Consider the following 9,826-nt stretch of genomic DNA (forward strand, 5'->3'; position numbering starts at 1 on the left):
TGCAAACTTATAGAAAGACTAAAAAAAAAAAAAATCCCGTTTTCCCAAACACAGTTATTATTTACTTTTTGCATTTACTTCTAGTCTCTCTTTTTCTGTGTGTATTGATTAGGAGAAAAATGTAGTAGTAGTCATACAATGGTATAATTTAGGTCTTTCTTTTTTTTTTTTTCTACTAAAAGTAAATAAGGCATTTTCCCTTGCTGCTTCATTCTTTATAATGTAACACTTTTAACGGCTGCATAATATTTCTTTGAAAGGGTATGCAGTGTTTTACTTAACTATTCCCCTACTAAGTATTTAAATTGTTTCTAGTTTTCCTTAATATAAATAATACTTTTTTTTTATGTTTAAATTTGTTTTCATAGACTATGTTCCTACAGAATTACTGGGTCACAGGGCACTTCTTATAACATTAGATTATATGTCATAACTTGGTAGATTGTTAAAACCAAGTTGAAAGGGAATTTGTATGTTTCCTCCATTCAAGTAGCTCAGCAAACTGTTGAGAATCACAAAATGATGATTCCTGGAATTTCTGTTGTGCTAGTGGGGAGAAGCATCCCTCCTTTCCATTCAGTTGATAAATTATTTTGGAAAAGACTCATCTCAACTGAAGACGTAGTTTCTGGAATTTTTCTAAATGTGCCATTATTATAATACCTTTAAAATGACAAAATGTGTGGTTACTATCAAAAATATAAATTTATAAAGAGTTTTGCCTGCATGTAACCTTTCATGTTTGCTCTTGGCAGCATTAACTTTAAGCAGTCCTACTAAGTAGGACCTGAATTCTGAGCTTAAAGATGTTAAAAGCAGCAACTTCTTTCCCCTGCCTCCTCCACTTAGGCTAAAGGGCCTAATTCAGATGCATTCACTACTTTCTCCATGCTTTAGAAAGTGCTTAGTGAACTGAACATGGTGAAAAAACCAAAGTAATGATGAAACACCGAAGAGAAAAACCAAATACAGTATTGCTCATAACGCTTCAAAAAGTGTTTTCTGTACCATAATAGACAGTGTACATTGTTTGTAAACAATAGAAATGGACTGATGCTGATCGTTTCTTCTCATTTGCACCTTCCAGCACAGTTCTTTTTTTTTAATTTAATTTTATTTTGTTACGTTAATCACCATACATTCTAGCACAGTTCTTTTTTTTTTTTTTTAAGATTTTATTTATTTATTTGACAGAGAGAGACACAGCGAGAGAGGGAACACAAGCAGGGGGAATGGGAGAGGGAGAAACAGGCTTCCCGCGGAGCAGGGAGCCCGATGCAGGGCTCGATCCCAGGACCCTGGGATCATGACCTGAGCCGAAGGCAGACGCTTAATGACTGAGCCACCCAGGTGCCCCTCTAGCACAGTTCTTAAAGCTTATCTAATTTGGGGGATAATTTCATATGGCCTGTATGGACTTAGTAATTTATTGTTCCAAAACATGCTTCCCCCCACCCCCTTAAGCTGTTAATCCTAGGTATGTACTGAAGAACTGGATGGCAGAATCCGCAGTGCGAAAAGCAGAAAGGAATGATTTTTCAGAGGTAAGATGTTTGAGGCTTCTGGCTTTATTTTTATTAACTTTAAATGTATCATATTTTAAGCACACTTATTTTGTTTGTAGACATGCTAAACTAGACCATTGCCAGTACCAGCTTCCCAGAATTCTTGCTGCCTGGTCTCTCTTTTTTTTGTTTTTCAGTGAATCTTTTTTTTTCATAGTTTCTAATTTATTCTTTAATGGATTTAAAATTTTAAAGATTAATTTATATCCCATATCTATATTATTCAGATTTCTGAGGGTCTGATTCTGCTGTTTATTGCTTATGTTTTGGACTTCTGGATTTCAGTCTCTGAGATCCAGTGAAGCCTGATTTAAGGGTGCATCTCTGCAGAGGGAATTAGCTTTTTGCTTCTAGCAGGTGTCCATGGCACTAGCCACGTGGGTCCACTTAAATTAATCCTGACAGCAGTGAAGATGGGATGAACTAAGTCTCCATGCATCTGCCTGGATGAATCCCACATACAATGTTAAGCAAACAAGCAAGTGGCAAAGGCATATAATAAGCACCACTTAAATACAGTGTAACATGTGCAAAATTATACACCACATAGGGATGCATGCATATATAATGAAAGTAACAAAATGAATAAAGATGAGAAACATCATCTTCGGACAGTGGTTACTTTGAGGTAAGGAAGAAATTCATACAGGGCTCTAATCATATTGGAAGTATCTGATTTCTGAAGCTGAGTGGAGGATACACGGGTGTTCATTGTATTGTTTTGCATACCTTCTTGTATGCTTCAAATACTTCATAATCAATTATTTAAAATGCAATGCACATAATATATTTTTTAGAAGAGGACTGGCCTTGGCACTCGTGTTGTCACTGTCCTGCACTGGAGTGGATGTTATCGATGGTGTGGCTCTTTTTCTCTTGCGCTGGTCCCACCTCAGAATCATTCTCACCACGCATGTATGTGGTCACAACCAAGTGATCAGAGCTGGCACAAGAGAGAAACTATTTTTGCTATTTTTTTTTTAAAGATTTAATTTATTTTAAAGATTTTATTTTAGAGAGAGCACCAGAGAGCATGCGTGAGTGGGGGGAGGGGCAGAGGGAGAGGGAGAGAGAGAATCTCAAGCAGACTCCCCACTGAGCGCGGAGCCCCATGTGGGGCTCGATCTCACAACCCTGAGATCATGACCTGAGCCGAAATCAAGAGTGGGACACTTAACTGACTGAGCCACCTAGGCGCCCCCTATTTTTGTTATTTCTAATTTGGGACTTGCATTAACTTTTTATTTCAGTAGTTTCATTAGCCTGACAAACCTAGGTTTTCACTTTAGAAAATAAAACATTTAAATGTAATCTTTTATGGTATTAAAGAAAGACAAAGAGAAGGGAGAGAGCTCAGTATTTGTCTTTAAATCAGCCAAAGCTGGGGAAATGAAGCATTGTTTCATCAGTTGTTTTGTTGGCTTGTTTCTCCTTCCTTTCCTATCTTTTGTTCCTTGTTTTCTTCCCTTCCCCCAAATTATCTTTGAGTAAGGGTGCAGCACCCACCGTGGGTGGGGAGGTGTCTTCCTAGGTTCAAGTGCACATTCAGATTCATAGGACTAGCACAGGCTGCTCTTGGCCCCACTCGACTCAGACAGAGGACAGACTGGCTTACCAGCAGGGCAATATCACGCTCCCTGTTTGCAGGAGTTCTTGTGGTCCAGGATAGCACCCAGCACAGCAGTGAAGCTCAGGTGTGCAGGGACAAGGCCCACACTGGGAAGATGCAGGGGCAGCCCTGGCTTAAAAGCTTCATGTTCCATAGAAACCAGTACCTCTTGTCACAACTCCATAGACGTAGTTTCCAGTGTTCCCACAAGAGACCTGCCTTGTACCGAGTCACCACACTAAAGAAAGCCTAAAGCATTTTGTCAGGTATTTACAGTTCTCCCATCCAGATGCTATTTGTTGGTCATAAGCAAAGTTATATGGTTTTATATATATATGTATATTGTCATACGACCTTATCAAGTGACTAGGGGAGCAGACCTAGGAAGTTAATTAAGGGTTAAATTCTCATGTAGGGAAGGAAAAAGATTTTTGTTAAACCTCTGTAAGGTAATCCTTTACACACACAACTTATGTTTACCTGCCTGCATCAAACATTTCTTGAGACTGTATGTGAGGTGCTATGAAGAAGTATGTAAAAATGTATTCAGGGAGATTTTTAGCCAACAAGTGAGATTAGATAGGTATAAAACTAACTTTAATAAAAGGATATGTATAAAGCACCTGGGAGAAGTTAAGAGAGGTTCTAAGAGCACCATATTGATTATGATGAGTCTTCCTATTTAAAATATTAGTAATACAGTAATTTGATCTCTGATCTCTTGGTACTTTCTTAGTATAGATAATCATGCACCTTTTTCTATCTGAACCAAGTATTCCTTTATTAACACCCAAGGAAATGACAAAACCACCAAAAAGTATATTTTAATTGAGGTATAGTTGACATATAACATTATATTACTTTAATGTCATGATGAGTCAGTATTTGTATATATTGTGAAACTATGACCACAGTAAGTCTAGTTAACACCCATCACCATAGATGGTTACAAAATTTTTTTGTTGTGATGAGTTCTTTTAGGATCTGTTTTCTTAGCAACTTTCAAATATGCTATACAGTATTATTAACTAGAGTCACCATGCTGTACATTACATTCCCATGACTTATTTTATAACTGGGTGGAAATATACATTTTGATCCTAGAATTATTGTTGAAAGAGGTGTGTTCTTTGATGCCTCAGTCTATTACCAAGGCTCAAATTGCAAATGAGGAAGCAGCATGAGTTGGAATCCATGCCCTTGATTTGGAAAGATGGCAAACCACTGACATTCTTTTATTTTTGTAAATATTTTAGAAAATTATAATTCTCTTAATGCTGTAAAAGAACTTCAAAATTATTGGGACGTATATATATAGTCTTTGTGACAGGGTATGTATTTGCTCTCCTGTTTTAGCACAAAACTAGTACTTAAAGGAACTTTCTGTGGAATGATAGAAATTTTAAGTAACAACTATAGTTGAAATTTTAATAAAACATAAAATGTTTAAATATTTTTAAAGAAATATAAATTTAACCTTGTCATTCTGGGAATTTAGAAAATTGATAAGGGTCCCAAGAAGGAAATCTGTATCCATGTGCTTCAATTGTTTGGCAGGTCTGTCTTCTCCAGCACGTTCTTCAGCATCCTTTCCAGAAGCATTCTGCAGCTGAGAAAGCAGGCTACTCCTCACCTACTCCTTCTTGGGCTAAAGACCTCAGAGTTAGCTGCTCATCTTAATTTAGGGTAAATAAATTAAGGAATACTTCTGTCATTGAATTCGACAGAGAATGATCTATTTGATAAATTCTTAATGACTACATTCTGATGACAACCCCACATTTCATAAAAAGGATTATGTTTGCAAATATTTTTTAATCAAATAAACTGGACCTATTCTTTGGAACAACTTTGTGATCATTTTCGTTCTAATGAATAACTTTAGTGGAATAATAAAATATGTTTGGCAAGCTGTGTGAGTTATTCTCAATAACTGAAAAATCTTATGACAATCTTTTAATGAACTTGTAAGTATTCATCTATGACATGCTATGTATCCAGTGCTGTGGGGCACATCGGATAAGTATGTAGTTTAACCATACTCCTAGAGCTTTTTTGTCTATTATAGTGGTTTTCAAACATTAACCAAAGTAAAGAGAATAGTATAATGAACCTGATTTACCAGCCAGCTTCTTAATTATCAATGTGTGATCAGTGTTATTTCATCTACATCCCTACACATTTCCCCTCATTTCTAGTTATTGTTTTAATTGAGGTATAATTTCTATATCCCCGCATAAGTTCCCAGATGTGTTTCATTTAGTTTACAAATATTTCTGTATGTATCTCCAAACATTAATGACTGAAAACACATGCCAAACCGTATCACCTTAAGACAACTGAACAACTCCCTAATTCATCAAATCAAATGACTAGTTTTTGGATTTCCTATTGTTTTATAAGTTACTATCATCAGTATTATTATTTTATAGTTACTTATTTGAATTGGGATCCAAGTAAGGACTATACATTCAAATTAGATGACAACATTTCTTGAGTTTCCTTTGTTATTTTTGGATACAACCACCTGCATCTTCTTTTTCCTTGCAATTTTTTGTTTTGGTTAAAGAAAGCAGGTTACTTATCCCATAGTGTGTCCCAGAGTCTGCATTTTGCTGGTTGCATCTCTGCGTTATTGTTTAACATGTTGCTCTGTTGGCTGTATTTCTATAAACCTTCAATTTATCGGAGGAAGTACTTGCCATCAGAAGGCAAGTGTGTGCACTTCCACCAACAAGTACATATTGGCTGTCTCTTTTTGTGATATCAGCAGCCCCTGACAGTCATCTCCTTGACCCACTGATTCAATAAGGTTGTAAAATGATAATCTAATCCTAGCATTCATTTGTTAGCTGTAATCCTTCTATAAAGGAAAACTTTCTATCATTAATTATTGGTTATCCTGAGATACAGAAAGGCAAAGGATTGGTTCCCAAGCATGCTCCAAAGACAGCCAGTAGGCTTGTTTATTTGTTTTAGTATCATTATGAACTCTTGAATTTAAGCACATTTTATGTTTTAGACTATTGCAGTTATTATCCTAACCTATGTACAAATTGTCCCATGTATGGCCAGTGAGGTTTTATTCATGATGGCTCCTCGTGTACATGATCCTAGAAATTTTTTTTTTTTTTTTAGATTTTTATTTATTTATTTGAGAGAGAGAGAGCACAGAGGAAGAGTGAGAGGGAGAAGCAGACTCCCCACTGAGCAGGGAGCCCGATGTGGGGCTGGTAATCCCAGGACCCTGAGATCATGACCTGAGCTGAAGGCAGCTGCTTAACTGACTGAGCCACCCAGGTGCCCCTAATTTATTATTTTAATATCAATTTTTGTTATTCATGTAGCAGATAATTTTTGTTTTTCATATGGTAAATAGTGTTTCTTTTCTATCATCAGTACTTTCTTCTTTGGTGGTGTCTTTTTAAACAGGTTTTTAATTTTCATATATTTGAATTTGGCAATTTCAAAAAGCACTTTTGGATTTTATATGTGGTTTGTATTGTTTAAATTTTATAAAAAGTATTTCCTCATATTTTCTTCTAGTATTTTTAGAATGTGTACTTTTTAATCCCTTTGAGATTTGTTGATTTTTTTTTGCCACATTGGCAGATAATGTCCCTATACTATTTGTCAAATAGTTTATCCTTTTCATACATGTTTGAAATACTTTTATTATATATTAAGTTCTCATATCTTTGAGGTCACTGCTAGACTTTTTTTTTTCAACTCTTCTAGCAATGCAACTCTTAATTATTTTGATTGTATAGTATCAACAGTATAGTATATTTTGTTATTCTGCTATCATTAATCCTTTTTATTATTTTTTAAAATTTTTAAAAAGATTTTATTTATTTGAGAGAGGGCGTGAGAGAGAGAGCACAAGCGGGGGAGGGGCGAGGGAGAAGCTGACTCCCCACTGAGCAGGGAGCCCCCCACCTGGGGCTCGATCCCTGGACCCTTAGATCATGACCTGAGCCGAAGGCAGGCGTTTAACCAGATGAGCCACTCCTGGGTGGCACCCCACAAAGAAAACATTTTAGAAAGTAATGATAGGGGCGCCTGGGTGGCTCAGTCGGTTGAGCGTCTGACTCTTGATTTTGGCTCAGGTCATGATCTCTGGGTTGTGAAATGGGGCTCTACACTGGGTGTGGAGCCTGCTTAAGATTCTCTCTCTCTCTCCCTCTGTCCCTCCACACCACTTGTGCGTGCACATGGTTTCTTTCTCTGTAAATAAAATAAAAAATATTTTCTTTGTTATTTAATTATTTTAGATGAATTTTTATGTGTTTCAACTTTCAGAAAAAAATCTTGCTAGGATTTTGATTGGGGTTTATATTAAATTTAGAGTGAGAGATGCTTGGGTGGCTCAGTCAGTTAAGCATCTGCTTCGATTCAGGTCATGATCCTGGGGTCCTGGGATTGAGTCCCACATCTGGCTCCTTGCTCACAGGGAGCCTGCTTCTCCCTCTGCCTGCCGCTCCCCCTGCTTGTATTCTCTCTCTCTCTCTCTGGCAAATAAATGAAATCTTAAAAAAATTTTATAGAGTGACTTGGAAAGAACTGACATCTTTACAACATTGAGTTTTCCCATCCAGGAACATACTATAGGCATTCTTCATTTTGCATGGTACTGCAGGACTGTAAAAATGGCCATGCAAACTAAAACCATGCAAAATGATCTTAATAATCAATGGGAAAAATTATGATTGTTTTGTGATCTTCAAAAATTTTGGTCAAAACCTTAAAAACTCTTTCACTGTTCGCCATGGGTATATAGGGAAATAAAATAGTAAAACTAGTATTTAGTGCATTGTAATTTAAAACATTAGAAACATTGAGAAAGTGTTTTCTTTCTTCCTAAAAAATTTATCAAGAGTGGCTTGAACAGTGCTTGCCTTCTTTCTTGTCATATACTTCATAATACAGAGCTAGGATCTTTTCTACATCTTAGTGAGTTGCCACTATTTTTTCTATAACTCCATTTATGTTCAATTTGAATTTCACTTTCAGTATTATCATTTTTCATTTATGTATTGCAGTTTCATCTTTATTGCCAATTTCCCTCTTTCAATGATCTTTTTAAAAAAATTTTTTTTAAAAGATTTTATTTATTTTTTTGACAGAGAGAGACACAGTGAGAGAGGGAACACAAGCAGGGGGAGTGGGAGAGGGAGAACAGGCTTCCCACTGAGTAGGGAGCCCGATGTGCGGGGCTTGATGCCACGACCCTGGGATCATGACCTGAGCCGAAGGCAGACACTTAATGACTGAGCCACCCAGCCGCCCCTCAATGATCATTTTTATAAAATGTCATGTGGGTTTACCACTGGGAGACAAGGAGCCAGTGCAACTACACACTTTGCTGTCTGTGCATAAACTGAATAACAAGTATACAGTGATCAATCACTAACACACTTTGAAAGACGTGATGTGATTGGTCACTGCCCACAATATTCATCTGTTTCTTATGTAGTGATTTGTGGACTGTAATGCTAACAGTGAAGTTTGTACTTTACCCAATTGTTCCCAGTTATAATACCATGGTAGCAAATGTTGGGGAACTAGTGTTATTTAACTAAATTGTGGTAATTGGAACTTGTGCATGTTGGAACTATGCAAAGTAAGGGCTATCTGTATCTGTTTCCTAACATTTTCTTTTATGTCCTGTAATAAAAATTTATAGTTTTCTCCATATAGGCTTTGAAGATTTCTTTTTTAAAAACATTTCTTTTTTTAAAGATTGTATTTATTTATTTAAGACACAGAGAGAGAGAGAGCCTGATGGGGGATCATGACCTGAGCTGAAGGCAGCCACTTTCACTGACCGAGCCACCTAGGTGCCTCCAGCTTTGAAGATTTCTTATATCAGTTCTTAGATATATTGTAGTTTTGTTGTTATTGTGGATGAGATCACTTTTGTACTACCTTTTCTAAATGGGTTCACTGGTACATAGGATAGTTTTTGGTTTCTATGGTTCATCTTAGCCTTGTTGTTGAACTTAACTAGATATTCACATCACCAGAGAATTGAAAATTCTTTTTCTTCAGCTGCAAATAACTGGAAGTTGACTAACACTGTCTTAACCGCATAGAGGTTTGTTTGAGTCACACAAAGGGAAGTGTATGACCAAGCATTCTAGGGCTGGTGCAACAGCTCAGCAATGCCCCGAGGGGCCCAAGACTTTCCTTTCCATTCCCCCATCTCCTTATGGCATTGAGTTGGTCCTCTGCTTGTTGCCTCATGGTCAGTAAATAACTGATGACCTCCAAGCTTTGATCCTCAGTCCAGTCAGGGTGGAGGAAGGGAACGGGGAAACAAAAATCCTTCCTAGAAATCCCCAACAGTCTTTTACTTACATCTCTTTTCTATTTTTGGATTTCACTGGCAAGGACTGGGTCACTGACCGTTTATGGCTGCAAAGTGGGTCTAGGAAACTATTTTTAGCCAGGTATGTTGCCATTCCCACTAGATCTTCTGTTAATTAAGAAGAAAGGGAAATGAGATACTAGGTAAATGAAAACTCTTTTCATATCTTTCATATCTTCCTGTGATTATGAGACTACAGGTTTTCTGAATCCTCTTGCATCCAATTTGGTAATTCATATATTTCTTAAAAAATTAATCTAATTCATCAAGATGCTTAATTTT

General features: G+C 36.8%; 1 protein-coding gene across 4 annotated transcripts in view; it reads left to right on the forward strand.

Annotated features, from left to right (window-relative positions):
• The window catches only part of LOC118026570 (protein adenylyltransferase SelO-like), a 35,276-nt gene extending 30,256 nt beyond the window's left edge, over window positions 1-5,020 (forward strand). For 3 of the 4 annotated variants that reach the window (XM_035029478.1, XM_035029479.1, XM_035029482.1), the window contains 2 exons: window positions 1,465-1,544; window positions 4,732-5,020. In XM_035029478.1, the coding sequence (XP_034885369.1) occupies window positions 1,465-1,544; window positions 4,732-4,854 (203 nt within the window). In that variant the 3' untranslated portion in view covers window positions 4,855-5,020. Of the gene's footprint in view, window positions 1-1,464; window positions 1,547-4,731 lie in introns of those variants that run through there. The other variant, XM_035029481.1, reaches the window with a different exon arrangement.
• Window positions 5,021-9,826: the final 4,806 nt, after the last annotated feature.

This window comes from Mirounga leonina, unplaced genomic scaffold (genome assembly GCF_011800145.1).
Source record: "Mirounga leonina isolate KUSES-001 unplaced genomic scaffold, KU_Mleo_1.0 Mir_242, whole genome shotgun sequence".
Classification (NCBI taxonomy): Eukaryota; Metazoa; Chordata; class Mammalia; order Carnivora; family Phocidae; genus Mirounga; species Mirounga leonina.